The sequence below is a fragment of the Dufourea novaeangliae genome, unplaced genomic scaffold (genome assembly GCF_001272555.1).
Source record: "Dufourea novaeangliae isolate 0120121106 unplaced genomic scaffold, ASM127255v1 scaffold172, whole genome shotgun sequence".
NCBI classification, from domain to species: Eukaryota; Metazoa; Arthropoda; class Insecta; order Hymenoptera; family Halictidae; genus Dufourea; species Dufourea novaeangliae.
In genome coordinates this window covers 2770515-2786010 of record NW_015374058.1, presented here as the reverse complement: position 1 = coordinate 2786010, position 15496 = coordinate 2770515, and the positions used below count along the sequence as shown (strand labels likewise).

At 37.4% G+C, this 15496-nt stretch overlaps 1 protein-coding gene across 1 annotated transcript in view; it reads right to left on the bottom strand.

The window, feature by feature from the left end:
• Positions 1 to 15496, bottom strand: part of LOC107190032 (neurogenic locus Notch protein-like) — a 220560-nt gene that overhangs the window by 14977 nt on the left and 190087 nt on the right. Inside the window, exons 6-7 of the mRNA XM_015578747.1 lie at positions 8748 to 9104; positions 4201 to 4356 (exon numbers count right to left, since the gene is read on the bottom strand). Of these exons, the coding sequence (XP_015434233.1) occupies positions 4201 to 4356; positions 8748 to 9104 (513 nt within the window). The remainder of the gene's footprint in view (positions 1 to 4200; positions 4357 to 8747; positions 9105 to 15496) is intronic.

The window sequence follows — 15496 nt, the reverse complement described above, 5'->3', positions numbered from 1 at the left end:
TAGAAGGATTAAGTAACAAAAAAAAACATCTCGAATTGAGTTTTTCCGTTTCACGAATAGATCCATCCCCTCCGATCGATTTCCTTTTGCGTTAACGGTGATCCCATCCTACCATTTCCCTCGTTACCATGACCATTACGATTTTTCTTGGTTCACGGGTGATCGAGCACAGCCGCAACACGCGTTTTCTACTTATTTCCATGTCAATGATGGCCCCTGCACGGGGACTGACAGCGGGCTGTTCCGTACCACAATATTATAAATCGAATTTCCAACCGATAATACGGCGCGATAAACCGCGAGCACGAAGAAAATCATCGAAGTGTGCGGGCCCCATGCTGAGCCCGATTCTCCGCTGGACTATTAATTAAACACAGCGACTACTGCTTGTCTACAGAGTTAATTACAAACCCATTACCGTACGTATGCGGAACGAATGTTGAATTTTCACTGGTTCACGCGGAACGTGCCGGAAATCAAGGTTTCTGATGTATTCTCGATCCTTTGGAACATACTGTGCCTCGAATAGATATTTTCCAATGGAAGATTTTCTGACTAGACGTATATTGAATGGTTTTCATCTTTCTGCATTCCTTTCATTTATTGTATCAAGACCAAGGCATCAGAAATCGTTTTGTTGTAAATTAATCCATTAGACTACGGATATTCGTGGAAATTTCTGTTTCCATAGATCGTTTCACAAAAAATTGTATTGTAGAAGAATCTATGTGAGAAATAAAAAAAAGACATTGTTGGTCTTTACTGAAGTTATAGCTGCATTGAGTTTGATATATCTGTGTGCATTATAAATGCATAAAATCTGCTATAATCTGTGAATGAAAGAAGTACCCTCCAGCTCATAAGTATTAGGACACTTACCAAATACAGAGTAAACGTGAACACAAATTAAATTATCAAAGGCCTTAGAAAAATATTGTTCATTAATATTTAAAATATTATGAGGCCGCAAATTTGGTACAAAGTACAAGTATACAATTTTTAAAACACATAACATTTTCTTCATAACATTTTCTTCAAAAGAATTCTTCAAATTTCTAAATTACGTTATACAAATTTGTATTACCTTACTATAAGCTTTCAGGTAATGTTCAATACATTTCTGTCGAATAATCTAAATCTCAAAATACCTCTTCTATCAAAAGTATAATCACAGACCCCGAGTTTATAATAAAACAGTATCATAAAGTTGACTAAAAAAAGACAAACATCGTATGATATCTCTACGATCTGATTATATCTTAAAAACTCCAAAGATACTCGATTCTAACGCATGTGGAGCCTGGGGTGAACGTACTTGGACGCGATTCAAAGGGCACCCGACGAAATGCTTTCGAGACAACTGTCGATCGATCGATATCACCGTGTAATGCTCAGTTCGAAACGTAAATCCCCGGCAGACCATCAATTATCCCGGCGGAATTATTAATAATGGTCGCTGTTCTGGCAGCGGGGACTCGACTCGATACATCGTATCGTGCCTTCCAATCGGAGACCGCGCATCGGGGGTAACTCATCCTAAAAGAAGAAGAGAGGGGAGGAGGGAGGGACGGGAGCCTACGAATGTCAAGTTTGATCGTGGATACGAAATGGAAATAAGAAGAAGATGCCAGATACTTATTAAGGTGCAACGCACCCTACAGGTGTTCGCGTGGAATGCTTTGAGAACGAGATCACGATCTCTGGAGTGTTTGGAAAGAGATGCTGCTGCTTCCTGGCGAGGGTCATTGAAAAACACGAAGGAAGAATAACGTTTTCGGTCTCTGTAAATTATTTATGAAATTTTATCGGAGCATTGTTTAACCTTCATCGGGATAGAATGGAGAAGAGACTTAGGGGCTCTCAGTACAGAATAGCTGAAATCTATTCTACAATGTTATACTTCTTTTAATTCAGCTTATTTATTTAGTATGTAAAATAGCAACATTAAATTTTCAATTATATTATATTGTTCAGTATGTATTAATATAAGAACCTCAGAGGCACTTCTAGCTGGACGAAGGTTAACAGGGTTCGCGTGGGATCAGTAGTATTAAATATAATTTCATATGAGTGATTCTATTATTTGATCGGAGTAGAGTTCTTGAATTATAGGATGTGATCGAATATGGCTTATCTTGAACAGGAAATTCTTAATCGAAGAAAGATCTATTTGAATCGATAGACTCCTACCAACGTGTCACAAGGTTTATGATACCATTTTTAACGATTCTTGGGTGAATGAAATGAAGCATGCTGAAACGATATTTATTATGCAACACTTCATATATGAATAATGTACTATTTCTTCAATGAGAAACAATGGAAGATAAATTTCGAAACTATCTTTCTATCCTCGTACCTATAATTTGTAACAACCTGTATAATATTGTACGGAAAAAAGGAATAAGCACGGAATGTTATAATGAATAGTGAATTACTCATTTTTTGGCATACATAACATACGCAAATATGCAAAGTAAAAAAAAAAATAATTATATTGAAGTTTACGAAAGATTTTATCATTTTTATTGTTTTGAATAATTATTGCATAAAGCTGTGTATTCGTATAAACAAATAATCAGTTAAAAGAAAATAATAGAAGCCTGATAATAATTCCAATATTCATCAAAACAATTTCGCCTAATATTTGATTTAATAAACTGAAATAATTATTGTATAACTAGCTCGTATTAACTGAAATTTCAATTGAATTTACAGATTTCCGTAACTGTAATCGAAGATATATCATATAGTCTAATATATTCAGACACGATTACCATAAGGCATCGATCAAGAATTTCTTGTGCATGATGGATCAATCACGATCGGCGACAACTACGGTAACGGTATCGTTCGAACAACACGAAAGCGCGCAGAATGAATGAATCGCGTCCAGGACCGAATTAATCGATCGCGATCGATCGGTTTCCGTCCGGTAATTTACCACGTGTGGGATTTCAATTTGCCTGAACCATGGGGGCTTCCTTGCACGATCGTGAACATTAATCTAATAATTATCGACTGTTCTCGATCTTTTGGACTGAATCTATGTCTGAACGCCTTTCGAAACTCGTTTCGGAGTAGTGCAATCGAGATAAAAAGAATTCGTATCATTCTTTTGTCTGATCTGGCAGTTTAAATGGATTTAAGAAATTCAAATTTATCTATTAATCGAGTATGAATAAAATGTAACTGTATTACAGTTTACTAAAGTTTGTACGCTATTTAATTACAAACAAAATGAAACTGTATTAAATTCTATTAAAGAATTTACGTTATTGTATTTTGAATATTTCTTAAATCAAATCCTTTAAATTTTATAACAAATATAATATAGTAATCAGATAGGTAATATTACGTCAATGAAGTGCTTTAGTGTAAGAAATAATAAGGACCGCGATAAAATCTATGATATACTTCTGTGGCTCGCCCATGCGCGAAATCATCGTGCAACATTTCCTCTGTTCGACCGAATCATTAATAACTATGTATACCTACTCGACGTGGTATCGTGAGGCATTGGCACGCATTGCTTTCGTTTCGTTGCGGGATTACATTCGAAACATTATACATTCAGCCGATGTAATTTAAATGACTTAATTTATTCCTGTCAAATAGATGTCGATAAACGAATGGTCAGTATAAACATTATAGTTTTACACTTTTCACCAATGTGTTCCATTATTTTCATAATAAACACCCTCACGATTTCAGCACTTACAAGTTTCCGATATTACTAAAAAGATCCTATTGATATTTCGGAAAGTTTTATTCAAGCTGAAAAATGCTGATTTTTTAAATGTAAAAAAAATTCTCTAAAAGCTGAAGTATCTACAAAACAGACTCAATCATTTCCGCGTTAAATTTAAGATACAATAAAACATTCCACCTTCAATTCCCCAAAGATCAAATCGAATTAATTTACACTAAAATTTCGCACAGAGATATTTTAAAATCAGTTTTAAGTCCAATTACTTTATCAACAACACTCTCATTTAGGACAGAAAAGTCACGAACACAAATAAATCAAATAATATAGCCTCAAGAACATTTTAAAATGTTGGATGCTCGAGTGTCCCAACCTCCGACATTAGGGGGTTAAATCCAAATCAACAATAAATTTCTAACAATCTCATTCTTGTTCCATCGAAACCCATTTAAAAAAAAGTTTAACTCTACTACAGAAATAATATTACTCACCCTGCTCGCACTCGTCGATGTCCTCAGAGCAGTCCACCCCTTTGTAACCAGTCGCGCAAGAGCAAGTAAACGATCCGTTGATGGGGCTGGTGTCGCAGATCGCGCCCTCGTGACACGGGTTCGAAGTGCACGCGTCGTCTAGATGGCAGAGCAATCCTGGAAACAAATAGAAACAGTAAACCATCGATTTATCTTCCGATTGTGCTTATATTCGATGTGAAAAATCCTACGCAACGACGACGGTCGGCCATTTTGAAGGGGGCTGCTAGTTGCGTGTGTTTCTAGGACAAAAGTGTCGATCGTCGAACGACCAAACACGGCGGCAACCGCCAAAGATGGACATCATTAAGGCCCTGTATCGCTTCGGTTTCGCGTAACCTAGGCCAGGAACGTTGCGCTCGAGAGGATCGCAGACGAGCTGGGAGACACTGACAAAGAGGGAATAAGGGAACGGTGACAAATTCCAGCGACTCGCGGTTCGTCGATCTCAACATTCGAATTCAGTGAATTACCGGCGAACTTTTACGTAGTTCAAATCGGTCTAATTGCTCCCCACAACGAAACGTTCAAGAATATTCGAGGAATTTCTCGTGGAATTTTTCGTGGAATTTTCCTGCGCGGACAGACGTCCCTGTCCCGAAGCAAATTTTTACCCTGTAGCGAAGTAATTGTGGTGTCGAGTAATTTTATAAAATTATGGGTCTGCACAATATGTGTGAACAAGTTTAGTAAATCGTCGGTTCGGTAGAAGAGTCACAACTGAGGAAAGTAAATTTTATAGAAAATCAATTTGATGTTTTTTGTAGGAGAGAAATTATTAATTACTCGACCTTTTAGCTATGCAAATTTTTTCGCTTATGGTTTAGTTAACTTTTTCAGGGATACTGGCACATATGTGTACGTTTAGGTTTTCTTCCATTCAAGTATGATTCTAAAGATACAATTAATATTATTTATTGTCCTTATACCAATCAATTTATTGTCATTAATAGCTAAGAAAGAATCTTAATTATTTGTCCTTGAAGAGGTTAATAGTCTTTGGGTTTTGAAAGTCTAATAAAATATTGTTTATATGTATCGCTTAATATTTAAAAAAAGATCAAGGCAGCTTTATTTTGAATGACACATCAAAATTATGTTTCACATTTGTCACTCTTCCAGCGAACCGACGATATAATGTCAAAGTATACGTTTCGTCTATGAACTCGACGGTAAATCAATATTAATTCAGGAACTAAGGATTTAGATTTCTTTTGCAGAATATAGATAATTATGTTTCCAATAGCAATGCAGCAATTACGTTCTAAGTATTTTAACTTAAAAAGTGTACGTAGTTCCCAATTAGGAATAAATCACCATCATAAAAATTCATGCTTCCCTAGTCACTAACATTTAAACTGTAACTTACGGTGCTCGATAACGGAACGATGTCTAGGATGTCCGTGTAGAAACCAGAGTAAACAACTACGCAGATGCACGATTACACCCGCGACTAACTGTAACCGCGTTTATACGCACAAGAAACAGCTTTAACTCTGGCCTCGAGACACCATCATTATGACCACGTACATAGGTATTGTAAATCCGTTAACCTCTGCGCGCGTTGTTAAAACTGCTCCGAAGTAATGAGATCGTACGTTGACCTGACCTTATCGACATCATGTAAACACTTCTCGAGAACTTTTCATTAGGTTGTTCCACGTGAAACAGCTCATTGTGCCATAAAATATCGAACTACAGTGAACACCAAGTTTTACACAAATACTGACAATTATTTTCAGATGCAATAGGTACAGTACAACCGCCGAGAAAATTTAGGATCACTACTTGCTTTTAATTCTAATAGAACTTCTTAATATTCGTCGAAAAGGAACTTAAAATAATTATAAATTATGTCACAACAACGTTATTATCAAATTTAATTCCTAACGTAAAACGCGGCCCTCAAGTTATCATATTGTTAGTAATTTTTTTTACTGAAAGCAGAACACAAGGTGTACCTATTTCTAATCTACATTTTCTACATAACAACCCAATAAATTTTAATGTTTTATAGTATTCCATTGGTCTTTTATTCTCCTATACCTTTATCCTACACACCACAATCCTCTGACATTGCAAATCATACTATTGACAACAAAGTATTGCCTCACTTGTTCACTAGTGAAAAATTGTCAAAATTCAATGTTCCATAACTTTATCAATATTCATCGAAATTTGTTTAAATGAAAAGCATATTAAAGCTTGAATGTCTCACTTTTTGACGTTTTTGTTCGATTTTATTTAACTTGGTGCCCAAGGAGTAAAATCTTCCCTCATAAAGAGGGTCCTCAAATTGTAAAAATTCTACAAATTACTATCGTTATTTATTGTTTCTTTTTGTTCATTCTTTATTTTTTATTATGTAATTGTAATATTATATTACTTCTATTCTTCTTAAATAAATACCATAAACTATTCTACTTCATTGTTTTACATTTCATTGCTCGGAAAACAATTTAATCGATGCCATGCACGAAAGGCACGAATCCATAAAGACGCAAGCGTTCCTGTGAATAGCTATAGCTTCGTTAAAAAACATCCGTTTTAGAGTCAGTGTGACTTATTTTGAAGGCATAGGATCATAATTTCTGAGGATACACGCCAAAAGAAAAAGGTCAAAAACTACAAGGTTCAAGCTTCAATTAACATTTCACTTAAACAAATTTCCATGAATTACACAATTACGGAACATTAAATTCCGACAATTTTACACAAGTGCACAAGCGAAGCAATACTTTTTGCAAGTAAATAAACATATTACCAACATTCGTCCGAAACACTAAAAATTCCGACGACAACGCCAGACACAGCGTACACACGCGTTGAAGTCTCCCAACGAATCTCTCCCGCAATACCATTGCAAGCTGCTGCAGCGTCGCGAATTCCTTCATTCAACATTTCCCGAGCTTTGGTGCTCCGGAAAAAGTCGTTCCCGGACGGGTCCGAAGGGGGGGCATCGCAGGAATCGCAATAACGCCGAGGGGACAGAGAGAAGGATGCCTGTATTTGGCGATCGCTGTCGGAACGATCGATCTGAAAACCGTCCTCCCCGGCCTCGGGTAGGAAAGTAAGGACAGAAACTCGTTTTCAGTCCTCAAGGTCGCTCAGCTCGGTAAGGCTAGGCTGCAAGAGCCAGAGGCTCTCCGGAATCCATGGATTCCGAGGGAGTCCCGCGGGGAGGCGGGCTGCGTCATATTGTTGCACGTGCAGATGCACTTGCCCGCTGCGCTGGATGCACTAGCGATGCATAATGTCGACACGATTCGAACCGCCAGCCTTGTTATCGACCCCCGTTGCCCGGGTATCGCGCTAATCGTCGGGAATCACAGTGGTCCAAAATCAAAATTCAGCAGGTCATACACGCTTATTTAGATCAAGCGATCAAAAATTTCGAAACTTACAAATGAAATAAAAATGGGCTAATGAAGATATTTTTATTAAATTTTGGGAACCCTTTCCGTTGAGGTCTTGATTCGGTGACAGTGTTCTGAATATCTTCATGAAAGTCTGAATTTTTAGAGAATTTCTTTTTCTATTTTCGACTGAGGTTGATGATACGAAAAGGGATGAGGTGAATAATAATGCATAGAACAAATATCTTCCATGGTTAATGGTAAGTTAACACTATTCTGTCTGATAACACCAACGTGGCGCTCTATCGAAACAGATAATGTTTTTTTTTTTTAAGATAACAGAAATTTGTTTTTGATCATCTGAGTGGTTAAATTTTGATTCTGGACCACTGTGCGATTCGCTGAAACGTGGTTTCTTCGTCTTGGAGTTCGAATTTTGTACAGACTCCGTCGTTATCCTCGGTGCAAAAGACTACGATTGAAGTATGCAGGGTGAACACACGTAGCTTGTCCACATTCGTTATTATTGATAATTCATTTTGACTCTAGATTTAACCTTTTAACTTATAACATCGATCCAGAATTTAATAAACTACTTATTATTCGTTTCCTTTGGATCGATGTGAAATACTGTTCCGCTGATATTAGTCACACTTACCATACGAATAGAAATCCTTTTGTATCTGGGAAATAATTACTGATACAGTAATTCTCGAGAGAGTAGTTGTCAAAAAAACATAGAATTGATTCATTTTGTCTTTAATTAGCTCTTTTATCAGCACTCAATGTTATTCATTAATGCTTATTGAAATGTTCAAATAATTTAATGTATGAAAAATAATTTACTCTAAATTAAAGCATTAAATCCAACAAATTTTTAATCAATAACGAATTAATCACAATAAACTGTTCTCCCAAGTGCATAAAATTAAATTGGAGCTCTGTTATTTTTATTCCATTTCAAAACTATTAACATCCACCAATCAGTTGCATATTTATCAAAATAACGTTACCGATTCTGCACTGGTGAAATCTCACGAGCATGCAATGAACAAAAAAAATGTTTGTGACTGTTTTCACTGCTTCAAGGTGAACAACGTTCAAAAAGAATTATACTTAATTATTAACCTTCGAAATTACTTAAGCGCTTACCAGTCTTTCCGTAGGTGCACTGACAGTAAAAGCTGCCAACACGATCGATGCAGGTCGCGCCGTTGAAGCAGGCTGCACCGGCGCAATCATCGATGTTCACGCTACAGTCCGGCCCGGTCCAACCGTTCACGCAGATGCAAGAGTAACTTCCGGGTGAATTCGTACATGTTGCACCATTGTGACACAACGACGGCCGAACTGAGCACTCGTCGACGTCCAGCTCGCACTGCGTGCCCGTATACGACGGTGGACAGAGACAAGAATACTCGTTCACCCTGTCCACGCAGGTCGCGCCGTTTTGGCAAAGATTTCCGGGACAGTCGTCGATATTCTCTTCGCAATGTTCGCCACGAAAACCTGAAACAATAATAACATATCGATGTGTTTAAAATAAGATATAATATTAAGAAATTGATGATGATCGGCGTTCGATTTGAATATGGCGCCAAAATTAAGTAGAACACTTGTGTGAAGAAATTTGATTGTAAGTTTCTTAATATGTATTAAATAGTATTATCGTAATGATATGAAGTAAGAAATACAAGGTTCAGTATTTAAATTACATTACTTTTTAATAATGTATACTTTAACGCATATCACGAGGCACTGTATTGAAATGGCTTTCAATTTTCTTCGAAAATAACGCATTACTTCTAGATCTGCTAATGTTGAATACTAAATTATAGAATATACACCGCGTGACATAACTATAGAGCCACCCTAAAATTTCCAATCTTTTTGTTTTGTCGTTAAAATAAAAAGAAACCAAACTTTTTCTTCGGGATTGGAATCTATCCTTTTGTGGAGAATCTTTCTCAACACGATTTCAGACACGGAATAGTTGATTTGTTTTTATTTTTACCACAATACATAAGAATTGAAAATTTTAGGATGGTTTTATGGTTATGCCATGCAGTGTATACCATACTATACCATAATATAATATAAAATGTATGATAAATAAAAAAAGATCATAAACTCCGACAAAAGAATAATTATAAAACAAGAAGTCTGGAAACCGCCATTTCGACAGGTTTAGTAGTTCTAGTCTTAAAGGTGAGATTAACCGTTTCTGCCTTCAATTATTTATCATGCCACAGAATTAATCAACCAATTACTGAAGTTGATAGTATGAGTTATGAACGCCAAGTAAGACAATGATTCCAAATGGGATCACACGAGAACAGAAAGACTTAATACGTATTCTAGAAATAGTAATGACATAAAATATGAACTATACCAAGCTGCGTATCATGTCTCGTCCCGTTCGTTAATTAAAATTACCAATATTACTTAATATGTAAAAATTGCCTCAGTTCCGGTCGTTTTTGCAACGAACTTTATAGCCGAAAGGTAAATCAATTTATGGTCCAGGATTCGTACTGGAGCGGCGTATCACTTTACGATCGGACTGCGCGCAGCATGATTTAGATGTGATCTTCTATCGAGAAGGGAGGGAGGGCAGGGGGTGAGAGGGAAGAATTGAAAGACAAACAGAGAATCACGGAGGTAGGAACACGAAGGTAGAAGAGCTCGCAATCCCCTACCATACCGATTATATTGATGATCGTTACGGTCGTAAAGAGAACTCATTACTCCGCCGCAATCTCGTGTACGCCTTGTATGCTCTTCGCGGACTAAAAAGATACGGGGATTGTTGTATTAAAGCGAATCCATCGATAGACCGAGGGTTTATTGTTCGACGAATTTATGGTAGGGTGGAAGAAAAGCCAGGGAGACTTCGTATAGCTTGGAAAGATGAACAACGAACGAAGACAAAGGGTTAGAGATCGATAACCGTGAAATCGATAGGCTCGACGTACGCGATCGATCGTCACCGACCATGTTACGCGGAAGAAACGGGTAAGCAAATGAATGGGTTCGAACGCTTCCTCGACGACCAACCCGTGGGCCCCAGGAACAAAATTCCAACTGTTCTAGGCAGAAGAAATATTCCAGAAAAATTCTTGGTACGGTAATGCAAGAACGATTTACCACCTTTTAATTAAAGCGAAAATTGCCGCGGTACCTTGAAGCTTTGCAAAAACCGCCTGTGTAGAAAAGAAGCCAGCCAGAAGACCGACGAGATCGACGTAGCATGACGATGGATTATTTGCAAGTCGAGCGGACAGTATCGACTTTGCTGTGCTCGGAAGTTCAGTGTAGTACTTGGAGGACTGAACTTAAATGAAAAGGTAAGAATCCATGGCAGGCAGAGTTAGAGATAATTTTGATGTGACGATTATGGTGAAAAAATGCAAGATATTAGTAATAGTTAATACACAAGATAAAAGTTTTACTTCGTAAGATATGCTTTACAAGATCGAATACTTCGAAGACACGAACTATGTCATCATCGCACAGTACTTTAGAACTATAGACATTAGTCCAACAGATCTGAGAAACAATAAATCTGCTACCCACTGTTAATCATCTCCTTTTGCTACTTCTCATAAACTCATTTAACCAATTAACCCTCCTGCTCACCTATTCTTCACGTTTGCGTCCCTTCGAATAAAATTATTGCAAATTTTGAAACGATTTGTTCTTACAATATGGAAAATACAGAAAAATTAGACGTGAAATATAAATACGTTGGATACTAAAAACAAATATTTAAAAATAAAATACCTATCGAAATATGATCTGCATTTCGGGTCATATGGACTCTAGGAGAATAGCAGGGTTAAATTGGGTGTCATTTCACGCGAAGTCGGACACTTTTTGGAGTAACATTTCGAATTTCGTTAAAACTTGGATATATTCTAGTCTTTAGTGATATATAAATTTATCTCGAAGGATTTTCTAGAATGATTAAAATTGTTGATTTTATAGCTGGTTGAAACATAGTATCAACCTCTTTTCAATAAACTATGCCTATTGAACTAAGAAACTGATCAAAATGAGCTGCGTGAATGCCTACAGAGGAGACACAAGAGTACCCAATAAAAATGATGTCAGTTCAAAAACAATATTCCTTAACCATTCATTTTGCAATTGTTTCTAAGAAATGCAATTTTCTAATAGCAGGACACATTATTAAAAATTTTGTACCAGTAAATTTATATACCAGTAAAGACTACAACATATCCAAGTTTCAACAAAATCCAAAATGACTTCACATGGAATGACGTGCCAACAGTTTCTAAACATCCTCTATAGGTGCTCCGAAATCAATTCTACAGCTCTACGCTGCATCCAGCCGATCGTTTGATGTTCGAGCAGAACCGAACACGGAAATCCGGGTGATGTTTCGCGGGCAATGGGAACAACAAGTCTTTCTCCGTCTGATGTGCATAAACACACCTGGCGAACCCTCCCCCACCCGCTTTCCTTCCGCCCTTATCTATCGGTATCAGTTGCCCCGTCCAACGATGCATACTCGGCCCGTGAACCATAGTTACCAACTCTAATGGCGCGCATAATTTATGCTCGATAGAGCGGCTAACTAAACTTCCTACGGATCCCTCGGACTCGTTCACGGGGAACACACGTCGTTGACGTGAGCTAGGGTATCGTCGAAGTGAAAAAAACTTCCTCGATCCTACACGTACATATGTATAACCCTGGCCACGACGTTATTATACCAGAGCGTACAAAAGGGGGGATGGTGGGATGGTAACATTAATATTAAAGCGATGCAAAAATAAATCGGCTGGTTTCGCGTGCTCCATCGGGATTCTGACCCCCGTTCGGAGAAATAATTTCACAGTCGAATTTTAACCGAAGCGTTCTGATATGAATATAAGACGAAACCTAAAGAGAGGGGTCGTGATCCATTATATAAAAATAGGAGTAACAAAAAAAAATAGAACAAGAAATTTCGATGAAATCGACCGAAGCATATGGAGCATTATGTTGAATTCGATCCTATCATTGCTGGTTTGGGATTCTTAAAAAATCTTAAGTGATTTGTAGGGAAGGGTCTAGTGTAATTTGTAGGCTCGTTTCGTCGATTCGATGTTTTATTTAAGTATCGACAATCTGCCTGTCATTTTTGCGGTTGGTAAATGTATACAGTTGGAATTATCCGAGAAAGCAACAGAGAGATCTTCAGAAAGTTTCCTTTGGAACTACAGCTGCACGGTTTTAACCCATAAGCTACCATGCTTCTCATTTTAACGACACCACTTCTTGTGTTTTCATATTTCTTCCGTTTAGAATTGTATAAAAATTACAAGAAAAGAGATGATATAAAATCTTTCTAGGTGAGGAAGATCTGAAGATGACATTCAGCTTTCAGAACAGTAGTTTTCTTAAAAGGATTGTAATACTCGGTTTTAACCCATAAGCTACCATGCTTCTCATTTTAACGACACCACTTCTTGTGTTTTCATATATCTTCCGTTTAGAATTGTATAAAAATTGCAAGAAAAAGCATGACATAAAAGAGTGACATTCAGTTTTCAGAACAGTAATTTTCTTAAAAGGATTGTAATATACAGTCTTCTGAATGTGATTATCAAAGATTATTAAATTGCAGGGAAAAATAAAATAACAGTAACAATAGTAATCTAACTAATGCTAGCTATCACTAATTTGTGATATGAGAAATACAATAGTTACCATCATGTCTTCATGATACCTCTTTACTTCTCTCCTAAAACCGTATAACTATAGTCCTCAATATTTTTAGACATTTTTTTTTATAATTTCATGTACCCACCCAGTACATTAACATTCCGAAAATTCTTTCAAACCATTCTGTGCATCACACGACAATGTTCATCTCCTTCAATGTTAACTTTTACCTGCGTTACACGAGGTATAACCGTATTGGTCACGAGACACAGGTTATCGTCTGTGTCACACGAGTGCTTTCGAGACGGACGTCGCCACTGAAAACCCATTTCACGGATACGCAACAGATGGTTATACATACTTGCCGGGGCTTCCAGTACAAATTTCGGCAGAGATTCGAAACTGGAATTTCAACGAGGTTTCCCTTCTCGAGTTACCGGATTACAGGGGACCGCCTCGCCGGCTCGTCGGTTTGTACACGCTACCGTGTGACTTTTACGCCGTAAAGTCCGGATTATAATACTTTCCTGGTCGCGAATTTACACGTTCTCCGACCCTATACTTTTACGTGTGTCCGCGATTTCAGGAACGCCTTGCGAACACTTCTCGACTGCCTCCATTTTCTTCTTCTGGCATGAAATCGATCTTCCACGAGACTTCCGACATATCGGGTCAATTCATAATCTTTTATAGAAATGTATTTATTTTCTGGGCCTCATCCAATACTTCATTCAAATATTTATCGTTTCTCTTCCTCTTATTTGATTAGGTAACATAAGTCTGTTATCTTATCTTTTATTCTCAATCACGTTCTGTATGTACTTCTTTTTATTCCCTATACGTATTTACTTTTCTTAAAACTTTGTTATACTTTTTCGCGTGTTTTCTTTATCCTTATCTTTATTTTACGAGGGCTAACGTTATTTGAGCGTAAATCAAATAATGAGCACAGGGGAAAAAGGACGAGTAGTCACTTAATGTTATTTTGAGTAGAACGACCTTTAAACATTGAAGATCTATAATTAAATATTCTGCAAAACTTTCATCTCTTTGCTCATTTTTAAACACAAGAACGTATTGTATAATATGAAAAAACATAAAATGTCATAACGGACCAAAAATGTACCCTCGATATTTTTCCTCTGGACTGATTTCTACTGAACTGTATCGAGTTTTACCTCAATGTGACAGGTTACGTCTAAACTGTGAATTTTTATGTAGTTTACCGATTATAAAAGTCTAAAGAACACAATAAAGTAACAAACTTATAGACAGACTGTGTCGAAAGTCTACACAAAGAAAACGCAGAGTTTTATGAAACGACTCGACGAAAGAACGTTAGCATAATCAATGTAATATCGGCTGGCGCTTCATTTTCTCCCCGAGTCTCCAGCAAGAAAGAAAATTCCTGGAGGCACGACGAAAAACTGCGGCTATTCATGTTCAACGGCGGCGACGCGGGACAAGAAACCCAGGGAGACGAGGAACTACGAGCGCCGCCACGGATCCGGGGCGAATCGATTGCCGTTAATATCGATAGAGGACAAAAGGGGGGAACTCTTCCTCGAGTGCTCCCCCTCTGAAAAATCCACGTATTTGCCGGACGATTCGTTCCGCGTTGATACTCGCGTCCTTTCATCACTTCTACTGCTTGTTTCTTCGTTTTTGGCACTGTGCTCTTAAAAGGAATTCATTTAAAAACGTACCACCCCCCTCCCTCCTTCTGCTACATAAAATGTGGCCGACTTTCTACTGTACGTGGGAAATTTCACGGTTCCACTGTTGTGCAAGATTGAAAAGAAATTTCGGGAAGAAAGTTCTCCGACTGACACGTTAGAAGTGATTTTGCGACGGCTGGCGATTAAACTGGTGGGGAAATAAATGACGACCTTGATATAGATCCTTCTTGTTGTAACTACTATTTCGGTTCTAATTTATGACATTCTACTATAGGAAATAATATTATGTGGTAAATTGTTGCATTCGTTTTAACAAACGTTATCATATTATGCATGAAAACATTAAGGGTATCATCTGAAAAAGTAACTTGAGATTGATATCACCCTTACTAGGACGTTTACTGAAAACATATTTATATCACGTAATGGTTCCCTTTATACCAAATAACTTCTGTTAGAACATTTTTGTAATAGCCCCAAACCCTTGTGAGATGTTCCATCGTTTCCAGTTAAACAGAACACTCTGTATTAAAGATTCTAATTGTTGGT